Source organism: Mercenaria mercenaria, chromosome 9 (assembly GCF_021730395.1).
Source record: "Mercenaria mercenaria strain notata chromosome 9, MADL_Memer_1, whole genome shotgun sequence".
In the NCBI taxonomy this organism is placed as follows: Eukaryota; Metazoa; Mollusca; class Bivalvia; order Venerida; family Veneridae; genus Mercenaria; species Mercenaria mercenaria.
The window spans coordinates 54,933,077-54,958,631 of record NC_069369.1 but is presented as its reverse complement, the minus strand read 5'-3'; the positions used below and the strand labels follow the sequence as shown (position 1 = coordinate 54,958,631).

Below are 25,555 nucleotides of genomic sequence, written 5' to 3'. Positions count from 1 at the left end.
CGTTAAATTCATTAAAACAGCTATTCAGCGAGAAAAAAACAACGTTTGATTGAAAAGCGACAGCGAAAGTTTAGAAGCGCTTATATGTATGTTTTAGAGCATCTGCTCATATTCTTGAAATGGAAGAGGTCGTTACAGGAATATAGATAGAATTTTTTGTCTTTCATGTAAACTTGCTAAATGTTTGTCCATATTATGTTGAATTAAAATGTAATTATCTACTACAGAAGTATGTCAATAATCCAACATTGACCAAATTCTAAACAACTAAGGCTAGTAGAGATGAATACGTGATTAGAAATATGGCAATGCACATTTAATATGCATCTGAGAAACGTAAATGTTTAATTTGTTTAATTTAAGCTGCCGTTTAAAATTGATGCTAAACTGTTTAATGTTTGACTGTACATTCTGTATAGATTATTCGTACCGTGGCCGGTGGCCATAATATAGTAATAAATTTTAGCTATGAGCTTGATATGACCCGAGAATCGAACCCGGGGCAACAAAATACCAACTCTGTTGCTAAGCTATCCACTGAGCTACAGGTGTACTTAAAACGATGTTAAGGATGTAGTACACTTGTCGGAAGACTAGATTCAGTGCATTTACTTCCTGCATTTACTTTAATGTTTAAACTGCTAATATCTCGTATTTCTTGCCAGATTTGAAGTATATAACCCTATGACGGTATATTATATTGAAAAATACAGAAGATATGGACATTAAGGACCTTTCTTCTAGTCTGTGTAGTTGATAATTTTATTTTGCATGAAATCTTAAAACATAAATGTCACGAGTCCCGTGTTTTCGTGATAACGCATTTTCTTTACGACCTAAATGGAATATCAAAGTTCATTTATGAGCAGAATATCAAACACTTAACATGGTATTCGTTCGTAAGAATTTAGTAACCATGGGAACAATGATTTTTAGGATAACTTTACTTGCCTTTTCCGTAAATTCGTAAAACATATTGAATAATTTCTTTTTCTTCTATCTATTTCATTTTGCTTCAGAGAAATTCAGACAATAACCATCTTTTTATTTGATTCTCATGTGCGGTCTCGCTTTTATCATTTTTATTTTATTATTATTTTTTTCCATTATTTTTCTTTTATTTTTTTTTTATTAGTGAAATACAACAAAAAAAATAAAATTTAGTCTGAAAGTAGACTACCACAGAGCTAGTAGCTCTAAGTATATCTAAATATTTTTTACTGAACAGCCAAACCTGAAAGATATATTGAGGGAGCTTAAAATAGCCTTTTCATTCCCGCAACATTTTCTATGCGATATAAGATAGTTTGTAGTTTTTAAAACCTAATATTTGCGCAAGTGTAATTCATGACACGCCATTTTAATGAAGAGTCGAAAGGTAGTCAATGTTGATTATATATGAGTATTGGATTTACAGTTTACATCCTTCGTGTATCCTTGGTAACAGTTGTTGTAAACACTAATTTACCGTTGATAAGTCGTTTCATTACGTTTATTGAAACTTATCATACTTTCTTGAATTGAACACAGTCAAAGTTATCTTCTGAATCAACAGGTCCATTTTACTTTATTATCAATTTGTAAGTAAAAAAAAAAATCATTGTTACAGCGGTAATGTGTTCTAGATGGAACGATTTTAAACATTAAGCTAACTACCCTCATTTTCATATGCAAGTTGCATGCGCAGACTTACGGACATTTGGATGTACGTGCCGAAACATAGTTTTAAAGAGAAAATATTTAAATGACACTGAACATTTTGCCGCGCGCTTCCTTCCTAACAAATGTTCACTTTGATCAAGAAATGAAGAAATATTTATGCGAAACACTATGTTCGCTTGCTCAGTATTAGGGGAAATCGGCACCAATGTAACATTGACTTTGATACATTACATTGCATATCTACATGACAGATTATAAGTTTTCGAGTTGTTAGTTAGAAATTTTAAAGATGCAGTATAACAGTTCTCCTGCTTTAAGCAAATTTATTTCAAATTTAAATTTAAAAATTTATGACAGTTTCAACAGATTGTACGTTCTTTACAATTATAAGCGTGACTATGGCTCTTTTTCACAATTTGATTTTGAATTTACATCAAAGGATATTAATGGTTTATTTTGACTTTACCAAAAATGCATACGATTAACTTTTAATATTTTTATAAGGGAAATATCTATAGTCTACATTTAAACGATATACAGATCTAGTTACTGCGTTCTACAAATATAATATATGAAACCATTAAAAACCACTGGCTGGATTTAAATGAGAGTAATTGGTAATACTTTGAAACCTAATTGTACATATAGTCGGCATTTCTCGCTCGTTCTTTTTTATACCTTTAGATGTCCTCTTTAGATAAAATTTGTCAACTTGAAGACTGACTCTGCTCATTGTATATTCTGCGTATTTTACTGTTGTCCTTATCAGAAACAGTTAACTCAACTATTGTTAATTCTATCGATCGTAACAGAATGACGATGCCACGATATAAGTAAAAAAGACTATATCTATTTCATAAACCATTGTTTTTTTATTAAGAATAGGATTCTTGGTTAAACAATATGTTCATGTAAATCAATTGCGTAACGGTAGACATATGAAGCAATTTTTTAATATTTTGTCCGTTTTTTTTTTTCGAAACCTCTTACTTATCAAATCACTCACTCTTAAATTTTATAATTTATTTAAAATCACTTAACATTCCACATACTCCCCTGCCATTAGTTCTCGTAACATCAGATAAAATGCATTTTCAATTTTCACCATGGCTATTTATTGATTTCATATTGTCTGGAATTACGCGTCATAAAGTTTTCTAGAAGGTCCAGGAATTTAACAGCATGCGTTCAGTATAACAATCAATATAATGTCATTTCCTGTTTAAAGGCATGAAAATCATATAAATTGAAGTGTACAACATAAATACGACAATATTGTTTGTGATTTTGCATGGTCAGAATTTAACAAAGGCTACTGAAAATTAAGAACAAAATTTTTAATTAAAGCAAATCTTTTCTTGCCAAAGATCAGTGTTCTCTTGTATGCATGAGAGTTTGGATTTTACCATCAAATAAGAACAAATTTGTAATATGACATGAAATAAGTTTATTATATCTGCTAATATGCGGCAGTAACGACACGTTGTTTACTTCCGACGGCTAATATAAACGTTATTGAATCAGATGTTGAAACAGATCTGGGATTTAAAATCACTCTGTTTCGCTATTTACTAAACAGATCAATTTGATTTGCGAACATATTTTAGTTTTTACCAGCTGCAGCTCCAAAACCTCTGTTGCTGAGTTCTGTTGCCTTGGATTATAAATAATGGATTGTTTCAGAAGAAAATACAAATTGTGGTTACTTTGGATACATTATCATTTGATGTGGATAAAATAATTCCGTATGTCGGAATAAGAGCTGCCGATAAAGCTAATGCAAGTATACTGTAGTTGGAGATTTTATGTGCTTAAATGTTCAAGTAAACGGTTTCGAAGATATGGACAGGTTCTATGTTGTTTTAAAAGACTGGATTTCAAAAGTTGTAGACAGATACGTGTTTGACATCGTAGGTGAGGGTTGCTTATTATCCATCAGTAAAATTTTGGCATTCTTTGATAATTATTTCAATACTGTTATATAAATGGTAAAAGTAAATGCATTAAGTTAAGGTCCACACGCATAGATAGGTCTCACTCAAGCAGAAAACCTTGAGTTCGATAACCACCAGTATCTCTGTCAGATCCTCAAAAGCATCAGTAATTCCTTTAACCTAGATGCTCACTTAGGAACCTCTGTATTTCCTGAATTGCGAGCTAAAATACTACGCACTTGTGTATAAGTAGTGGAAATATAAGCTAATGGCCTAAGTGCATTTCCAATATTGTATTTAAATATTTATATTGCTTTCTCAGTATCCTAGTTTTTCTTGAAGGAGATCTGCTTGCAGGCTCCAACTGTAGCATCATTGTATTTTTTCGAACTATCTTGTTACTGCTAGATGTTAATGCAAAAATCAATATGCTTTAAGAAGCTGTCTCGTCGAGAAGAAACATATACTAGTTGTTTTGCTGTTGGAACTGTTTAGAAGGACTACGTGAAACTAAACTGAAATAAATTTTCTTTTCTTTTTATTTGCCTCGTATAATTTTGTTTTTAGATTTTATATAAATCGCTATTACATTTGCGAGTTAGATATTTGATGTTTACTACTGAAGTTCTCTATTTAACTATTAACTATGTGATTGAATGAACTGACTCAATAACTAACATCATCCAAGCAGCCCATTGTTTTGTTTTACCGTAAATCTGTCCTTAGCTAGCTAATAAACTAAAATGTTTGCATGAAAATTCTTCACGAAAATTTCTATGTCAGCGTCTAAAATCAGTATCCTGGACGATTGTCGGTAAAGCTACTTTGAAAATGAATTAGGTTATAACTCAAAATAAATCTCTGATGGCCTATGGATATTTCTCTAAAATATGATAATGCCTTTTGTTCGTTATTTTAACATCAATCTTCCTTCTCGCATGCTATGACCATACACTTAACACAGTTGGTTTAGTGTTCCATTTCAACCGTGTTATAAAATGCTATTAATTCTCAAGGTCGCTATGATATTCAACACATATACAATAATTCCTCATTAACAATTTAAAGATATCCTCTGCCTATCTTTCACAATTTTTTAATTGTTAGATGTTTTCTTCAAAATTAATGTTGAAAATTTTCATCCAATGTATAATTCAAAATAACTGCATAAACAAATTTATTGTGCATGTACAGCTACATTCATTATTAAATATGACGTAGTAAAAGCCGATTATTAAACACTTCCAGTTCTGTAGTGATAGAGCACATTTATTTTGTGTTAAGCTATACATGTATGCAGTGTGAACTGTTTAGACCTAAAGCATAGTACAGTTAATGCAATATACTTGCTAATTTTAAGTTTCTTTTTGAAAAAAAAAACCCCTTATAACAGTTAATGGTACTGTTCAAATTGAAAGATGGACAAGTTCGTTATAGAAATTTAGCAGGGTAAGGGTTAACTATATGTAGAAATCCGTCAGATTTTCAAGTTTTGAATTTTGGTATTTGCTGCACGTGCACCATTCAATCATTACACGCTGTTAACACGGAAGCCGATGTAAACTAGTTAACAGAAACTATTAACTATATCAATCAACATTCGGAATATCTAGACAGTGCAGTTTCTGCCTATTCGTTACCGTGGATATATTGAATGTTTTGAAATTGTAATTATGCTCTATATAATATGAATGTTTTATAAAAGAACACAGTTGAGTGACAGCCGTTTAACAGGCATGAATAAAATTATTGTTGTTTTTAAAAGCTGGATTTCAAAGATAACTGGAAGAAACGTGTTTAATGTAGGTAAGAATATAGAATGTAAACTGGTACTATCAAGAACTGGTGGAAATAGATAATGCATGCTGTGATGAAATTAAATAAAGCACAAAAAATAAAGCACGATTTGATTACAATGAACAACGAATGTTATGATGATGATGACAATAAATAAAGCACGATATGATTTATTAGAATTGTAAATTGATTTTCTGTGAAAAGTTTATCTTTGTTTATGTACTGTATAACGGTAGCGGCAACTAAATGAGAGTTTTATTTGCATTTGGAAACTTTAAAGGTGTATGAAATAAATAGAGGATACTACATGAGTGCCTTTTCATACTGAATTTATTAAACGAGTTGAATAAAATGATAAAATGCGAGGCTCTGTCGAGCATTTTATCAATTTTATTCAACGAGTTTAATAAATTCAATCTGGAAAGTCACAAATGTAATATTCTTTTTATCACATGTTATCCTTTCCTGTCGAAACGTCAACAAATCTACTTTCTTTTACTATATAAACAAGTCAATTTGACCAACGTCTCCTATACTGTAAATGACGTCGACGTCAAAGCTTTATTACACTAGTGTATTATCATTTTTATTTAATGGCTTTATTACACTCCCGCGACGTCAAACATGTGATAATTTGCGTTAAGTATGCCCATGTACAATTTATATTCGTTCAGTGGAATATTTGTGTATGTTTTGCGAAAGCATGAAACAGAAATTACGAAAACCGAGGTTCATGTCTCCTGTATTACAATGTCATACTGAAATAAAATACATGTCATTAGTAAAATGATGCGTTACTACAAAACTGTTGCTTTTCGGTTAATGGAATAATGGATTACTGCAGATGTTTTGCTTGCCACTTGCCTTAAATTTTCATGCTTTTTTCTCTTAGGGAATAGCAAAGTGATACAATTAGACTCAGCATATTTTCTCTGTTAATGATTTATTGAACATCTTTATAACCATGGGAATAAATAATCAAAATCATAACTCATTTTCCAAGAGGAATCAATATTATATTAAACCTCAATTATTTTCCATAAAAGACAATTACGGCCATATCTATATGGAACATAGTTTTCACAGTGGAAGCTATTAAAGATCATGCTGCATAATGAAAAATATTCAACCATATTATTCGGCTGTGCCTACAAATTAACACCATAGTTATAATAGTTATGTCATAATATACACAACAACTGTCTGTATTGTTCTACGTTGCGTTTCAAAAATTTTGTTGAAATAAGATATTAACTGTTCAGTCCTAATGTCATTAAAAAAGATGCTGTGTGAGGATTATTGTATTTCTGTTCGGTGAAATATTATCAGGTTATTTAACATTGTTCTGTACAATACGTAGATATATTTGGACGAGTACCAAGCTGAGAAAACCATATTGGACGAGCCGCTAAGAAAACCATAGCGGCTCGTCCAATATGGTTTTCCCAGTTGGGTACGAGTCCAAATATATCTCGTATTGTGTACAGTTCAATGTTAAATAACCTTTTTATTCTATGTCTATCTTATTTTAGTATAAATTAAAAATGATTCGCTGAATATGTATTTCTGCCTTTTCTGATTTCAAGACGCATAATCAAACTCTGTACATAGAGCGCCTACTTCACCCGATTTACATTCGGAACATGTTCACACGTTTTGGGCTTTATCGTATGTTTAACATGGGGCTATTTTTAACCGTCCAAGTACGGAAAAAATACAGGTTTTTTGTACGCACGTGCGTCCAGTAAGGTAATATATTTTACGGTCACGTGTTGCAAATGAACGTTCACGATTGGATAAATAAAATTGATATAGAATAATATTGACATATTAAATGCTTGGTACCAAGCAAAGTGGAGTATCTCTATGTAACACTCAGACGATAGGTGTCAACTTATCTATTTATTAGTATGTCTAACACTGAGCAAGGGCTAATACTTTTTAAAACACGCAAATGCAGACATGCATAAACATAGTTTGGTTCTGTTGTATAAAATGATATTAGGTATATGTTAGTCCATAGCAACACACTTTTCGAATACGACATGCGGAGAACCCAGGACAAACATGTTTGTGACGGCGCGGCATCATGCATAACCAAAAGATGAAATTTCAGAAAGATCTTGAACATTTTCAATTTTGAATTATTTTTACTGTTTCTATATTATAGATGTTTACTGGCTTTCTGTTGGGATTTCTGTTGCTGAGTTTGGTAAAAATAAGATATCTGTTTCATCAAAGAGTTCAAGGCAACTGTTGCGCGCTGGTATAGTTTTCCAATAAGAACAAAATTGAAAAATAGTCTGTAATGTTTACGCTGAAGACTACTCTGTACAAATGTATTAATTTCTATAGAATAGCGAGCAAATTGGTATGCTGTGATCAAAAGTGGCTTCCTCATTACGTATGAAATGGCAAAAGTGCTACGTCATAATTACCAATTAATTCCTGCAAAGGAGGAAATAATATGAGCCGCACCATGAGAAAACCAACATAGTGCATTTGCGACCAGCATGGATCCAGAACAGCCTGAGCGTCCGCGCAGTCTAGTCAGGATCCATACTGTTCGCTTTCAAACCCTATCGCAATTAGAGAAACCGTTAGCGAACAATATGGATCCTGACCAGACTGCACGGATGCGCAGGCTGGTCTGGATCCATGCAGGTCGCAAATGCACTATGTTGGTTTTCTCATGGTGCGGCTCAATTATGTTAGAAATAGTCAGTAAGTATTCTCAAAACCCAATAATGCCTGAACGTATATTTCCCGATTTCATATTTTGATGACTGGTGAAAGTTCGTTAACTTGCACTATACATGTACATAGAGACCAGCTCGTCACATAATAGTTATATTTTATATCGGTATTGCATCCTTATCTAATGTTTCCATGGCAACAATTACTTATAAACACTCATTTATTGACTCATGTTTCCGTTGATTAGTGGTTAGATTGAAGTTTTATTGAAGCTGATTGTACTTTCGGGAATTAAAAAAAATAGCAGTTTATTGCGTCATTTCTCTCTGATGTCGTTATTCAAGCTGCTCACAGAGAATACTAAATTAATTTTAAAAACTAATTTTCCTGATTGCACATGTTTTGCTTACCTGATGTTGTACGTGCATGCATACAGTATTTTCATTTGGGGTTTACTAAGATCAGCGATAACTTGAATTGAACAGCCGACGTGAAAGAAAACAAAACACAAAATTTCATGCCTACGAAATTGAATGACGTCACAGTGCAAAGCGTGTGACAGTGGCAGTTGTTACACTGGCCATATATTTACATCAGCAGCTGGTAAAGTTGCACTTTTTACAGTTGCAATATGCAAATAAATTTTACAATCAAGGAAGTGGGGAACGTCAAACACATTCAGCTACGTTACTTTTGCTGTCAGCAAAATTAATACAGGGATTGAAAAATGTATAATAATTGTATACCACGACTGTGGTGATAGCATTTACGACAAGGCTGTTGAAGAAATGCGCCGTGTGCAGCCAAGGTCATAAATTCCAAAGTCAAATACACACTTAGAGGTCAAAGATCAAAAAGTTAATATTTTTGCTGGCTTCGTATCTTCCCTGTGTACAAGGTCACGGTCACACGAACGTAATGATCACAACATTTCACTTTCCCTGTATCAAGGCTGCGTCTGGGGGTATTTCTAGTCTTTAGTGATAGCTCTAGGTATAGCTCTAGGTATTAATATATAAATTTGCGTAATGACTCTTCTTTTATTGATTTGCAGAAATATTTCAATTTTATTGCTGTTACTCAGACAGTTCTGTTCCTGAATGTCATATAATTTGTCTCGTGTTACGAAAGTAATTGGACGCTATAATGGGAAATTTAAGAAGAAGAAAAAAAATGGCAACCGTATAGTTCGGTTGATAATGGATATGGACAGAATATTAACGCATGTCATAAAACGCATAAAAGCATTATATAGGCAGCGATTTTCTGTAACTGCAATATATTAAGTGTTAATAACGGAGCTTCGTTTTAGTGCCAATTAAAATTAAGCTTTGCACTGTCGTATCCGCGGATTTACTAATTCAAAATTGATGTAACGATGTCCTTACTGAGACTTATTTTCCTCTGCAAAAGTATATATAATATGCGTTAGCTTAGCTTTATATCGAAAAATCATATGCGCTAGCTTTAAATAAAGCTATAAGCTTTATATCGACAAAAAAAATATGCGTTGACTTAGCTTTATAATATATGTACAAACAATATGCCTTAAACTAAGCATTATATCGACAAAATACTACGCAGTTAAGGTGACAATACGTTGCAAAAACAATTTAATTATGAATAAACTGATTATTGCTTTAAAAGGCTGGATTTCAAAGACAATGGGAAGAGATGTGTTTGATACATGTAAGAAATATCATCTATAACGAACAGTACATGTAGGTCTAGACAGAGTGGGGGTCAGTAATCAATTAACAGACACAGGTCATAATCTAAATAATGATACATGTTTACCGACATTTATTTTCTACATTAAGAAAGCATTCATATATATTTTCCACGAACATTGCTCTAATTTAATGATATATATGTTGTAAAATGCTTCTGGAAATGGCTGAAAGCTTAATCCGCGCCTCTTTTTTTTAGAGAAAATTGAGAGTTTTAATGATGTTTTCAATTACTTTTGAATATATTATATTATACCAGATATTATACCAGACTTTTATCTGTCAGTTTACATTTTATTACGAATTGCACACCGCACCTGTTAATGTACGCACACTTGAACGTAACGCAATTCATTTACTCAAATCATGATTATGTCAAATATTCAGTCTTTGAAACACTTTAAGCATGCCCATTTATTTCATGTCTAGACGACTGAAATACAAACTGTGATCCAAACCATAAGTAAGTAAATTGATGCAAGATCGCAGAACTGTTGCATTGTGGTTAGAGATATTGCTCAGTTAATGGCATTCTCGCATACCAGAGGTCTACCGTGGTTCCCCGTCTCGGGATTTTGACGAACATCTGATGGATGAGAATGAGTTAATGGATACTTGCTGCAATATTTCAAACTGCGTTACTACTCGACACTTCGTTATTGTTGTCCTGGGGAATAACAAAATGAAACAAATAGACCCAGAACGCTACGTTCATAATGAATCTATATTCATGGGAATAGTATTATTCAATGGAATAACTTTTTCCGGGTGGAAACTGCTAAAATTCATTACAAGATAGCAATTGCCAAATTGAATCTGTACCGCCCTACATGGGTGCCCTCAGGTTGAGCCGCAAAATACTTGCTTGAAATTAATTACGTTCTTTCTTCGTTATTGTTTAATTCCGATATTATAAAAGATGCTGCGTCAGGATTATTGTATTTTTGTTATTGTTCAATGCAATATCATTTACATAGCAAATGCTTTGTTTTCTAAGCAGAGAGGAATATTTCTTTGAAATAGTCTGACGGCAGGTGTCCGCTTTTATTTTCGTCCTCCACACTCGGCACGACTTTATAAAAATAAACAAAATAGACCGGTGCGCTTAGGTGCACACTTAGCTATTGATATTTTGGACAAGAATGTGGATTTTTATCGCATCTTTCAGTCTTTTACAAATTCTTCAGTAAACATAATCTTCTGAATGCAGTATTTGAAGACCTTAAAAATCACAACTTTATAAATTTTCGAGACATGCTAAATTGAAATTAGATAGTGAACGTGGATATCTTTAGCTTTTATTGGTTTTTCCTTTTTTCGCATTCGGTATTTTGCGGCTACATCTCCTAATTGTCCGTGCCAATTTTGGTAAAATCAAATGACAGTTATGAATATCCTCTGGATATCTGTTTCGTCCTTTAATAGTAATTTATCCCTTACCCTGCTAAACTGATTTCAATCAATGCGATCATGTTATTTCCTATTTCAGATCATGTTAGTACATAATTGACTTTTACTTCATAACAAACATTGCTATAATTTATGTATGTTGTAAAATTCTTCCCGATATTGCTAAATGCGTAATACGCACACATTTTTAACAGAAAATAATATTTCCGGTTAAAATGATTCATATTCTCGTATGCTAAATGTTCAGTAAGCACGACCATTTATTTAATATACAGACGACTGAATACAATCTGCGATCCATTCCATAAGTAAGTAAATTGATGCAATACTGTAGTATAATTTGTAATTGTTATAATATTATGACAAAGCCTTTTTTGATTATGACCATCTAATGATATGCAAATAATGTAAATAAATTGTATTTAATATTTGTAATTAATTTATCTTAAATTAATTATTTAAAAACAAAATGAAATTAAGTTATACATTTTAAGGTTATTGTAAAGCGCAAAAGAATATTTTTGTACTTTTTGCGCTATATAAATGTATTTGCATCTGTATTATGCATTGTGGTTAGCCATATGCCCAGTTAATGGGTACTTGCTGCAATATTTCTAACTGCGTTGCTACTCGACGCCTCATTATTGTTTTCCTGGGGAATCACCAAATGAAACAATAAGACACAGAATGTTATTTTCGTAATGGATCTATATTCATGGGATTGAATAACGTTTTCCGGGTGGAAACTGCTAAAATTCATTACAAGGCAGCAGTTGCCAAACTGAATTTGTACCGCCCTACATGGCAGCCGCCAGGTTGAATTGCAAAATACTTCGTTGAAATTTATTACATTTCTTTGTTTCATTCCGATATTATAAAAGATGCTGCGTCAGGAATATTGTATTTTTGTTTCTGTACTGTACAAAAATTAACGAAATAGACCGGCGCGCTGAGGTGTTCACGTAGCTATTGATATTTTGGACAAGAATATGGTTTTTATCGTGTCTTTCAGTCTTTTACAAAGTCTTTAGAAAACATTCTCTTCTGAGTGCGGTATTTGAAGACCTTAGAAATCACAACTTTATCAATTTTCGAGACATGCTAAATTGAAATTGGAATATGAACGTGGATACTTTTAGTTTGTATCGTTTTCTTCCTTTTTCGCATTCGGTATTTAGCGGCTACATCTCCTAATTGTCCGTGCCAATTTTGGTAAAATCAAATGACAGTTTTATGACTATCCTTTGGATATATGTTTCATCCTTTAATAGTACTTAATACATATGCTACTATATAAAGTAACAAAAATGAATGTGTTTTCAGTAGGTTATTGCTTTCACGCACTGATTATTATCGACCCGGAATTCATAATGGCCCTCGGGCCATTATTCATTTTGTGGGCCGGTTATCACCTCCCGGCCCGGCTCTGTCGTGTATAACCTCTAATTTAACCTTTTTCCTGCTATATTTCTGAAAAGGACTGGTCCATCATTCAATTTGGGCAATACCATTTAATATTCGAAGGGGTGTGCACTGAAAATTTACTGACTAGATAGCGAACAGTGCAGACCATGATCAGACTGGAAAGGCAGAATCACTTGCCGACAGCAGGCTAAGGGTTAACAAAATTGTAAGTTAAGGATTTGTTAATGCGATTATTAATTCTGCACAGGCTAATCAACAGATTTGTATGCTATGACCTTAAAATTTTTGCTTCCTTAAACATAAAATTCCAAAAGTGCTGCGTCTTTATTGCCATTTAAATTCCTGCAATGATGAGAATAATTGTTTCAAAATAAGACTTAAGTGTTCTGTGCTAGTAAATCTCTGCACTTCTATTTCATGGCACGCCATTTTAATGACAGGTGAAAATGTCACCAATTTTAACTATAAAGAGTAAGAGCGAAACTAGCATTTGACATATCGGAATTGCGGCCTTAGCTCAGGTTTCCTTGGTAACAATAAGTATAAACACTGATTTACTGACTCGTGCTTCCGTAGATTTGTCGTTTGATTGAAATTTTATGGAATCTGAATGTACTTTATAGAACTAAAAATATACTGATTGTTTTAACATCCCTCTGATGTTGTTATTTATTTTATTAAATTAAATAATAACATCCCTCTGATGTTGTTGTTTATTTGCAGCGACATCAAATTTCAAACACTGAAATGATCGCACACGTTTTGATTGCCTGTTGATGCATATTTAAATCAACAGTCCTTTTAATTTAATGACAGACGACAGACGTTGAATGTTTATCTATAATGTTTGCCATGCGGTTCATTTCTGCTATATGTTATGGTTGATAGAGTAATGTATTATCAATACGCTTCCGAAATATCATATAGGAAGCCGGTTACACCATCATAGCTATCTACATAAACAATTTCTGCAAGTTACACTTTCTTATGTTGCAGCCTTACTACTTTGTGTTACAACTAATGTTCCAGTGAAGTTAATACAATTTATTTTGTCAATGTCACATGATTTCAATATATGTTATAACAATTTTTTTTCAGCTGAAGAAAATGAATGCAAATTTGCGAGCATTAGGATACAACAGTTATACAGCGTATTTTAAGCCGTACAGAATCCTCTTTTTTATTGTTTTTACTTCTCTCACAAATTTGAATTCATCTTAAACAATAACATTCCAATTTGATTTCTTTATAATAATTCCCACGTGCCGGTATATACCATTGCGCAAGTTTTCATAAAACCACGTGTCGGTATTATACCTTTTCTTAAAACCAGATAAAATATATTTTCAACCATGCCTTGATTTCATATTGTCTACAATAACGCATCATCACTTTTTTGATTGTTATTTCCAAGTAGTTAAAAGCATACATTACGTAAATTTAAGTATTTCAATCAATGCGATCATGTTATTTCCTATTTCAAATCATGTTGGTACATAATTGAGGCTAAGTAGACATATATATTACTGAAATTGAAAAGGAAAACAAGGAATTTCAGTTTTGTAGTGTTTTCTGTAACGAACAGTACATTTAGGTCTAGACAAAGGTAGGTCAGTATTCGAATAATAGACACAGGACATAATCTAAACAATGACACTTGTTTACCATCATTTATTTTTTACATTAAGAAAACAGGATTATGATTTTTTGAAATTTACAGTATTTGTTCCATAAACATTGCTATATAATCTATGTATATTGTAAAATTCTTGCTGATATTGCTAAATGCGTAATACGCCAAAAAATATTACAAAAAAGAATATTTCCGGTTAAAATGATGAGGTTTTTGATTACTTTTGAATATATTAGTCAGTTAGAGGAAGAAATCCGGATTTTATAGAGAGGAATTGCACACCACACGTGTTAATGTATGCACACTTGAGCATAACGCAATTCATATCACAAATGTATAACCTACTCGTTATGATTCGTATACTCGTATGTTAAATGTTCAGTAAGCACGACCATTTATTTCATATCTAGATGACTGAAATACAAACTGTGATCCATTCCATACGTAAGTAAATTCATGCAATACTGTAGTATTGTGGTTAAACATATGCCCAGTTAATGGGCACTTGCTGCAATATTTCTAACTTCGCTGCTACTCGACGGTTCGTAATTGTTTTCCTCTGGGGAATCACCAAATGAAACAATTAGACCCAGAATGTTTTTTTCGTAATGGATCTATATTCATGGGACTGAATACCGTTTTCCGGGTGGAAACTACTAAAATTCATTACAAGACAGCAGTTGCCAAATTGAATCAGTACCGCCCTATATTGGTGCCGCCAGGTTGAATTGCAAAATACTTCGTTGAAATTAATTACGTTCTTTCTTCGGTATTGTTTTTCCGATATTATAAAAGATGCTGCGTCAGGATTATTGTATTTATTTTTCTGTGCAGTGCAGTATCATTTACATATCAAATGCTTTGTTTTCTTAGCAGGGTGGAATATTTCTATGAAATAGTCTAACGGCGGGTGTCAGTTTCTTGTGTCTTCAACACTCTTGACTTTACAAATATAGAAATAGACCGGCGCGCTTAGGTGCACACGTAGCTTTTGAATACGACATTTTAAGACATTAGAAATCACAACTGTATAAATTTTCGAGACATGCTAAATTGAAATTGGAATATGAACGTGGTTATCTTAGTTTTTATTGTTTTCTCCCTTTTTGGCATTCGGTATTTTGTGGCTACATCTCCTAATATCAGTGCCAATTTTGGTAAAATCAGCTCACAGTTCAATATCCTCTGGATACCTGTTTCATCCTTTAATAGTACTTAAACAAAATTGTAAGTCAAGTAACTGTTAATGCGATCCAGGTTTCAGAATTTATTGATTTCTATACAGACCAGCTAGCATATTGGTATGCTATTAACTTAAAGTTTTTGCTTCCTTAAACATAAAATTCCAAAAGTGCTGCGTCTTCATTTCCATTTAATTCCTGCAATGGTGAGAATAATTGTTTCAATATAAGACTTAAGTGTTCTGTGTCAGTAAATCTCTGCATTTCTATTTCATGCCATGCCATTTTAATGGCAGGTGAAAAGGTCACACCAATTTTAACTATTTATAGGGCGAGATTACATGCGACATACGACTAATTTTGTATTGGAATTGCTGCCTTAGCTCAGGTTTCCTTGGTAACATTATGTTTAAACACTGATTTACTGACTCGTGTTTCCATAGATTAGTCGTTTGATTGAAATTTTATGGAATCTGAATGTACTTTGTGGAACTGAAAATATACCGATCGTTTTAAAATCCCTTTGATGTTGTTTTTTATTTGCAGCGACATCAAAATCCGTTCAAACACTGAAGTGATCGCACACGTTTTGATTGCCTGTTGATGCTTGTTTAAATCTACAGTGCTTTAATGACAGACGTTGAATGTTTATCCATAACGTTTGCCATGCTGTTCATTTCTGCTATATGTTCTGGTTGATAGAGTAATATATCATCCGAAATATCATAGAGGAAGCTTTGACAAAAGCCATCGGTTACACCACGGCTATCTACACAACATCACTACATTGTGTTATTGTTTTTTACTTCTCTCACAAATTAGAATTCATCTTAAACTATAACGTTCCAATTTGATTTCTTTGTAATTATTCCCACGTGTCAGTTTATACCATTGTGCAAGTTTTCTTAAATTCAAATATAATATATTTTCAACCATGCATTTAGTCGATTTCATATTGCCTAGCATAACGCTTCATCACTTTCTTGAGAATGTTATTTCCAAGTAGTTAAAAAGCGTTCATTAATTGAGTTAAGGATTTCAATCATCATGCGATCATGTTATTCCCTATTTCAAATCATGTTGGTACATAATTATTACTGAAATTGAAAAGGAAAACGAGGATTTTCACACTAATTAACCGAAAAATAATCCGATGCGTTTATTTGTAAGAGCTTTCAGTTTACGTTTTGTATTTTACCACACCTAAAACAAACTCTCTAGCAAATGATTGTCTGGTTAAACGATTTTGTAATAATCCGTTTATATGAGGAAGCACGTCAGTGCAAAGTATAACCTGTTGTTGATTTCGCATGTCAGGTACACTGCAAAAGCAAATATCGAACCAGTCAATTTTGCTTAATTAAACATAATCCTTATTTAATTTATATAAATTTGCTTAAAAACACTACTGTAACATTAAATGATTAGTGAAAATAGTTCAGTTATGTTGCTGTTACTGGAAGAAAAATACCCCTACTGCTGAGCTGCTAGATATCATATAATTTGCCTTGGATTATGAAAATAATGGGAAGCTTTAATGGATTATTTCAGAAGAAAAGACAAATTGTGGTTACCTTGGCTACGTTGTCATTTGTTGTGGATAAAATGATTCCGTATGCCGGAATAAGTGTTGTCAATATATCGCATAAAGGTATAATGTAAATGGATACTTTGTGTTTAGTGTTCTGATGGACAGGTTTTTTTTAAGAAATGGAAAGGTTCTATGTGATTCTGAAGCAATGGATTTCCAGAGTAGTAGATAGATATGTGTTTGACGTTATAGGTAAGTCTGTAAAATGTTGGCATAATTCTAAAATAATTTGTTTTCTATGTTAGGTATATATTAAGACAATAAATGTATTAAGCAAAAGTCAGAATGATTATTAAGCCTTTTCTTACTCCAGAACTCAAATCACGTGATATCGTCTGACCTACGTATTCGTAAATTTGCATATGCATCTCGATAATATGTCTCGTGTGTTAAATATGGGAGAAGCAGATGTGATGTTGACCACACAAATCAAGAAGGATTCGATAATAACCTGTGTCTCTGCAAGATCCTCTTCCTTGATAGTCGTTTGTCAGCCTCAATATTTCTTGAATTACATATCGTTGAATTGAAACACACCACACTATTTACATATATGATAAAAAGATATGGTTTGGGTGTAAAAAAACACTTTCGACACTCTGTTTAATATGACATAGGGATAAAACAACTTGTTTAAGTATCTACTGACATAACGCTTTTTCTGTATCAAGTTTTTTTTCTTAAAGTAAACTGCTTACAAGCTTTGATTTCATTGAACATGTATTTGACAGATTTGGTGTTTTTATCTATCTTGCTACTGCTAGGAGTTATTTCCTTTTCCTAGTAAAATCAATATACCTTTAAAAACCTGTTAGCTTACTTGTCTCTGTGAGAATAATATATTACTAATGGTTCTTGTTAGTATTGGTAAAAATGATTATTAGAAACTAAATTGGTATAATTCTATATTCGGTGTCTGATATTACCCTATTTCTACATTTGAATTATGTTGTAACAGATATTAGCTCTTAAATACGAAAGTTATGATAAATAGCCGTCCACATGGGTTATAGTTAGCGGGTCTTTGTAGGTGCACGTGTATTAGAAATAAGACCATATTGATTCACAATCTTCATATGATATTTCATTTGTATACATTTGTCCCTTACCATCTATTCTCGTCAAAATAAGACACATTGCTTATTCAGAGTGTAGGACAATTATTAATTTACTTATTGTATGAAATATTGAAAGTTTTATGAACGAGAATGGAAAAAAAAAATTAATGTTCCAGCAAACCTCTATTGTCATGAGTCGTAATTTTCTGAGAAGAGTGCATTTGCACTTCGCAGGTGTTGACTATTGATAATTTAAAACAAACAAAAATCAAACACGTATCTCGTATGGAATGAATTCGTACCTTCGAGAATTTTTATCATTTATCAATCATTATTTATTAATATTTAATTCATTATGTCTATGTATGTTTAATATTGATAGGTCCATTGTTTCCTGAAAATGATGTCTAAAATTCCTTTATTTTCTTTTTTTTACTTATTTGAAAATGAAAAAGAATCACTAGGTTACTAATGTCCAAACAATATACATGTATCACACGCATGTCGAAGCTATATATCCTATCTTACCGAAATACGAAGGGTATCTAGAAGTAGTTCAACTACATCAGAAACGAATTAATTATATAACGGACCTCGTTGTTGTTCTGTTGGTAGGTGTGTAATATTAAATGTATTACCCACACTATTATTTATTCTTAATGAATGTCGAGCCTGCATGACCTAATTCTTTACAGTACAATCATAATAATCAGTCGTCATTTAGTATATGTAATTAAATGTTGCTTAAATCAGATTTATGTTTGCGGCAGTTTATTTTCATGGGCCGACATATATCCAATACAGATAATTACGTTTTAGGACTATTCCGTTATCATAAACAGTTTAAAACATTCTAAGCCATTAGCTCTAAGTGCATCTTTCAATTGCGATTCGTTGTTTAACATGGGAGCCATTGCAAATTATAAAATTTGGCTTCAGTTTTGTATCAGTCAGCATTAGGAAGTTTCACAGTTTGTTACCGTGGATATAATTATAATGAAATGTGTAAAAAGTACTGAATGATTCGTTCAAAATGTAAATAATATGCCTTAGGTAGTATAAATAACAATATTTTGTTTGAAGTTAAAGTCTTTAGACAGCAGAAATGCCAAAAAAGAATCAAGAATATAACAAAGTCGAGATACAGTCGCCGGTACGATAGTATAAAGGCATGAATAAAATGATCATTGTTCTAAAAGATTGGATTTCAAGGATAATGGGAAGAGACGTGTTTGATATAGGTAAGATTAAATTATAAGTGTTATAGTGAACTTTGTTCCTTCAAATGATCATTTTTGTATTCAAGTACACTATGAGGGTTGGCATAAGCGTTCAACAAACACATTTAATAATTCAAACAATGACAATTATTGTTTATCAATTGTTCTCCGTAAAGAAAGCATGATATGTTTTCGTAAAGTTCGCAATTTATATGTTATAAGAGGTCATAATGATGCAGTTTTCAATATCCGTAGCTCATTGAAGGAACAGCTATTCTGCTATTTTCATGTAGGCATGTGATTAAAGTATGTACACATACTATTATTTCAAAAATGTAATTTATACCCAGTGACAATTCCTCAAATCGCGATTCATGTTTAAACTTTAGCATCTACACACTACACGCGCTCATGATTTCATATTAAGATGAAAACAACAGATATGGTCAGGAGCCACGTGCTCATGTAATTCGTATTTAAATGGAAACTACAAACCATCATCAGTCTTATCGGTATATGAGCCGCGCCATGAGAAAACCAACATAGTGGCTTTGCGACCAGCATGGATCCAGACCAGCCTGCGCATCCGCGCAGTCTGGTCAGGATCCATGCTGTTCGCTAACAGTTTCTCCAATTCCAATAGGCTTTAAAAGCGAACAGCATGGAGCCTGACCAGACTGCGTGGATGCGCAGGCTGGTCTGGATCCATGCTGGTCGCACACCCACTATGTTGGTTTTCCCATGGCACGGCTCATATGAGTCTCCACACACTTTACGCGCTCTCATATATTTCCTATTTATATGAAAACTAAGTAAATTGATGCATTACAACAGTACTGTTGCTTCCTGACAAGACAAGTTGTTCAGTGTATATATTGTTTGCAGCACTCCAATGCCCTGATTTTTGTCTAGGGGAACAATTAAGTAAGTAACACAGCTATAGCCAAACTATTATCATTAAAGTTAAGATTTACAGAACTTTTTTGATAATTTCGGGAATGACATTATTCAAGTCATAATAACATTGCCTTTATATTTATTGCATACCTACGATTTTTCAGTCGCAAATACAGTATGTATTTCACTAACGGATTAAAACACTGTATTCTACTCCCATTGGATACAGAAATATATTCAACCGGAAATGACGTAATAATTGCTTCTCAACGTTCCATGCGTCAACCAAACTTTCACCGTTTCAAACGAGATTTCAGTCTTATTTATCTCAGTTATAGTCAATTTAGACTGAAATAGGTATATGTATATATTAAAAGGGTCATTAAAACAGTACCAAGATGTGCAATGATTCTTTTGGCTCGTTGGATCACACTCTTGCCAAGCGCCTTGTTGGATCCTGGCCAGACAAAATCCACTCTAGCCGAATACAACATTGCAGATCAAAATACTGATTTTTTATAATAGCTCTACTGTATCTGCCCATATAAATCGGTGGTATATAGTAACACCTTAGCGGCCTGTGTCACAAAACTGCGTGCGAAAGTGTTTTCATGTACGAATTTAGTAGGTATTTCCTACGACAAAGAGCTGTTACACAAACGTTTTTAAGTTTTCAATAAGTCGCCCGGACTTTGCATATGAAGTGAAACATAAATAAAACGCAGACTATGTTTTGTTATATTTTGTTCATTGTTGCAATACCCTGAAAATACCCTAATGTAAATATCCGTTATCAGACTATTAATATTATCTTCCTGTTAGAATAATCAAACAAAAGAATGAGTCTGTGAGAAACATCTATCGTACATATTCCATGCAGCTTTGCTCAACAATCAGCTTACATTAGCAACAGGTATGTGAGTCATCCTTATAATTCATCCCGAAATTTAGTAAATGCCTCAGATTCATTATTCATTTCTTGAGAAACCGTAAATAATACAAATTCTAGAAATTCTTAAATGAGCTATTTTACGCATGATAAAAAAAATGCGATAAAGCGCTCCTTTTGTTTGCAGTGGTAGCCAGAATTCTGCATACGTGACCGAGATTTGAAGAACAGAACAGAACAGAACAGACTTTTATTAAGACTTATACATAAGTACATCGTCTAAACACATCTTTAAACATTTTTAACATGTCACGTGTATATACATGGTAATAGTGTAACATACAAATGAAACATTTAGTAATATGATAGAGGAAATATGGATTGAACATGTACATACTTATGATAATAATATGAAGCTAGAAGTATATGATATGGTAACAGAGGATGAACATATTAAGCAGAATTATTTAAAATAGCATTACGAATACATAATGCTTCCTTGACATAATTACACAGCTTTATCAATTCAAACTTATTATCAGAGTTTAAAAGTTGATGGTATTTGAACACAGATGGGTGAATATAGTAATAACGCTTAATGTATTTTTGTCTAATAAGAGTATAACATGGGCATATACAAACAAAATGATACTCGTCTTCAATATCAAGTTGGTTACAAAATATACAGTAACGTTCATTACGTGGGGTATTGTTTCTTGCATATCTGCCTGTTTGGATCCTTAAAGGATGGGCAGACATACGCAGCTTACAAAAATATATACGATTCTTCTTTGGTAACATGTTCAAATAGTTTTCGTACTGAAATTCGTTTTTAAATATTTTATACATATCAAGAACAGTACTATTGCTTAAGGATGCAAACCATTCCTGTTTAAATGTATCTATAACTCTACATTTAAATACTTGCACAAATACATTAATGTTTACATTTTGTGCATCGTTAAAGATATCTGCAAATCCATAATCAGTTAAAAGTTTTCTAACATTAGTAACCCAATTACAATATCCTTTATTACTATCTTCAAGTGCTTGCATATACGCAACTTTTAACAATATATTATTTGTTCTTGATAATTTTAACCAGTACTTTATTATCCGTACATATCTATTAATATATAAAGGATATCTACCGAGTTCCCCATATACAAAAGCTGAGCACGTGTTAATTTTAACTTGTAATAACCGTTTGCAAAATTTCAGATGTATTCGTTCTATTTCTTTTGATTTTGTATAGCCCCATACTTCACATGAGTAACATAATATAGAACCTACAAAGGCATCAAATAATTGGCACATAATGTGTGGTTTAAGATCGTAATCTTTACACTTATTTAACAATGTATTTAAAGCTTTAAGTGCTCTACCGACTAAATATTCTTGGTTTAGTGCATAATTACCAGTGTAATTAAACACTGTGCCCAAATAATTAAAATCATCTACAACCTCGATATGCTGTCCATCATAGGTCCACTTTTCATTAGGCAACAAACGCCCTCGCTTACGAAAAACCATGATTTTAGTTTTTTCTGTGTTAACTTTAAGTCCCCAAGTATTGCAGTAAGAATAAAGCAGGTCCAAATGATTTTGTACTTCTGCAGGTGACTTTCCTATGATGGCCATATCATCGGCAAATAACATCATTATAAAAATTATATCATCTATATTTAAACCGGAATTTAAGCTATCTTGTAAATACAGTTCTAGGTCTTCGACAAATAGAGAAAACAATATCGGGGACATTACCTCCCCTTGACGTAGGCCAATAGCATATCGGAAATAATCAGAGTATGATGAACATTGTTTCACACATGATTTGACATTTTGGTACATATCTTTAATAATACTTAATATTTTACCTTGAATACCAGATTTATACAACTTTAAATATAGCGCATTTCTATAAATAGTATCAAAACATTTCATCATATCGACGTACACAACATACAATCTTTTATTTTCGTTTATATGTTTTTGAACCAATGACATCAATAAAAATATAGCGTCAACTGTTGAACGACCCTTTCTAAATCCGAATTGGGCGTCCGAAATAATATTATTACTCTCACATATAAGCTCGATGCGTCTATTTAATATAGTCGTGAACAATTTTGAAAAACAGCTAACTAAAGTAATCCCCCTATAATTGTTAACATCATTCGCACAGCCTTTTTTATGCAGAGGTACAATAATGCCTTCTGTCCATTTATCAGGGTAATATCCAGAGTTCAAAATACAATTAAATACATCACAAATATGTGAAGTTAAAATATCTGCACATTCAATAAAATATTCATTCAACATACAATCATTTCCAATTGTTTTGCCACGCTTTAATGACTTAATAGCATGTCTCACCTCATCGATACTAATCGGATTATCTAATTCAGGATATACAGTATTAGGCTGACTAAAGTCGTTATTATCACAAAATGATTCAGCCTCATCATTGGTACAGTCAACAATATTGTTACTAATATTTTCAAAAAACAGTTTAAACTCATCTAGTGAAATATCATTTTTTACAGTTTTTGTTTTTGATTTAAAATATTTCCAGAAATCTTTTGGTTTCTGCTTTCTAAGATTTTCAATTTCCTGCATTTTAATTCTATAACGTTGATTTTTCTTTTTGCGTACTAAATCCTTATACACTTTTTTCTTATGGCATAACTCAGTACGACTATTGTCATTTTTGCAAACATTATATAAATTCAAGGCATCTAAATAATGAGTTCGAGCATTAGCACAATCTGCATCAAACCACTCAGCATTTTTTATACAAGAATCATTGTCAAATATGGGTACATCTTTAAAAGTACAATGTTTAGAGAATAAAGGGTCCGCTACATTGCGTACAATATTTGTAAAAGAATTTACAACCTCGTTAACGGATTCTTTATTAGTACAATCAATATCATTTACAATAGTATTAAAATGTGGTAACATAGATATAATTCCAGCCCTAAATTGGGCTTTAAAATTATTATCCCATTTATATTTGACTTCAGAATAACTATACGGGTCAGGTGTTTTATTATTACAATATAATGAAAAATGTAACGGAGCGTGATCACTCCACTCATTAAATGACCCGATTGTAAAATATTTTAACAATGAAAAACTGCGCTCATGCGCTAATAGGTAGTCAATAACCGATGATCCGTTATGGGAAAAATAAGTGTATTTATCAGTATTACCTACTCGACCATTCACAATACGTAAACATGCAGATTTACAAATATCTAGTAATTTAATACCATGATTATTTAATCTAGTGTCTACTGAGGCCCTGACAGAGGAAATATCTGGCTCATAATCTGCATCATCAGTTAAAGAATTAAAATTATCATGCATTATAAAATCGCGCTTATTGCCAACACGACTATTTAAATCACCAAAAACAAGTACTTTCCCAAGTTCTTCAAAAGTAGATATATCAGTTTCCAACAAATCAAATAGATCAACATTGAAGGTATTGTATGCGGGGGAATCCTCACCCCAAATATAAGCACCACACAGGTATATATCATTTTCAATATGAAAGAAATTTTTGTCTAACTTAAGCCAAATAATGGTGTCAAAATCATTTTTAACAATTGTTATACCATCTTTTAAATGTTCTTTATAACAAATTAAAACACCACCACTATTTCTACGGGCATTTCTATGCTGAAACTTTCTATACATATTATGTGAAATGTAACCATTTAGGTTGATATTACTTTTAGAACAAGACCAGGTTTCAAAGAGAAAACAAATATCATGGGATGAAATAATATTTACAAAATTGGCACACTGCTGTTTATGAGCAGAAAGTCCCTGTACATTCCAAGAAAGCACAGATAGCTCACCCTCAACGTGTCCCTATTCCTTCACGGCCACACCATCGATGTAGAGCGTATCATACGCAATCCACGCCTTCTTGTCTTGCCTCCGTGCTTCTTTCATCTTCGGAAGTAGCCTCCGTCGTTTTGCAACCACTTCCGGGGGAAACTGTTCAAATACATTATACTTAGTATTTATAAGTTCCTTATACTGCCTACGCACAAGCTCCCTATCCTGAAAATAAGTGAACTTGGCCACAATAGATCTGGTCTTTCCCGGAGTCGGCGCGCTCGGGGAGCGATGGACCCGCTCAAACCGGATACCTTGAGCGGTTTCCTTAGCAACCTTCATCACCGTATGAAGGTGGTCCCGTAGTTTTCTCTCCGTTACCTCGAATGACTCATGGCCCCCGTCTTCCGGTATCCCTGTAAATACAAGATTGTTGCGCATTGATTGCGACTTCAAATAAACAACATCGTCCCTTAAAGAGTCCCTCTCCTTTTCAAGATCCGAAATCCGGTTAGCCATCAGCCCCGCCCCGATATCCATCCCGTCCACCTTGTCTTCCACCTTGGCCACACGCTCGTC

The 25,555-nt window shown here is 32.9% G+C and overlaps 1 protein-coding gene across 17 annotated transcripts in view; it reads left to right on the top strand.

Moving 5' to 3' along the window:
* LOC123547155 (Kv channel-interacting protein 4-like) overlaps nt 1–25,555 on the top strand; it is a 548,972-nt gene that overhangs the window by 432,610 nt on the left and 90,807 nt on the right. The window contains exon 1 of one of the 17 annotated variants that reach the window (XM_053551435.1): nt 3,306–3,576. The exons of 13 other annotated variants lie outside the window; for them this stretch is intronic. In XM_053551435.1, coding sequence (XP_053407410.1) covers nt 3,468–3,576 — 109 coding nt within the window. In that variant the 5' untranslated portion in view covers nt 3,306–3,467. Of the gene's footprint in view, nt 1–3,305; nt 3,577–5,292; nt 5,403–16,747; nt 17,253–19,085; nt 19,360–25,555 lie in introns of those variants that run through there. 3 more of the 17 variants (XM_053551432.1, XM_053551436.1, XM_053551439.1) reach the window with 3 other exon arrangements.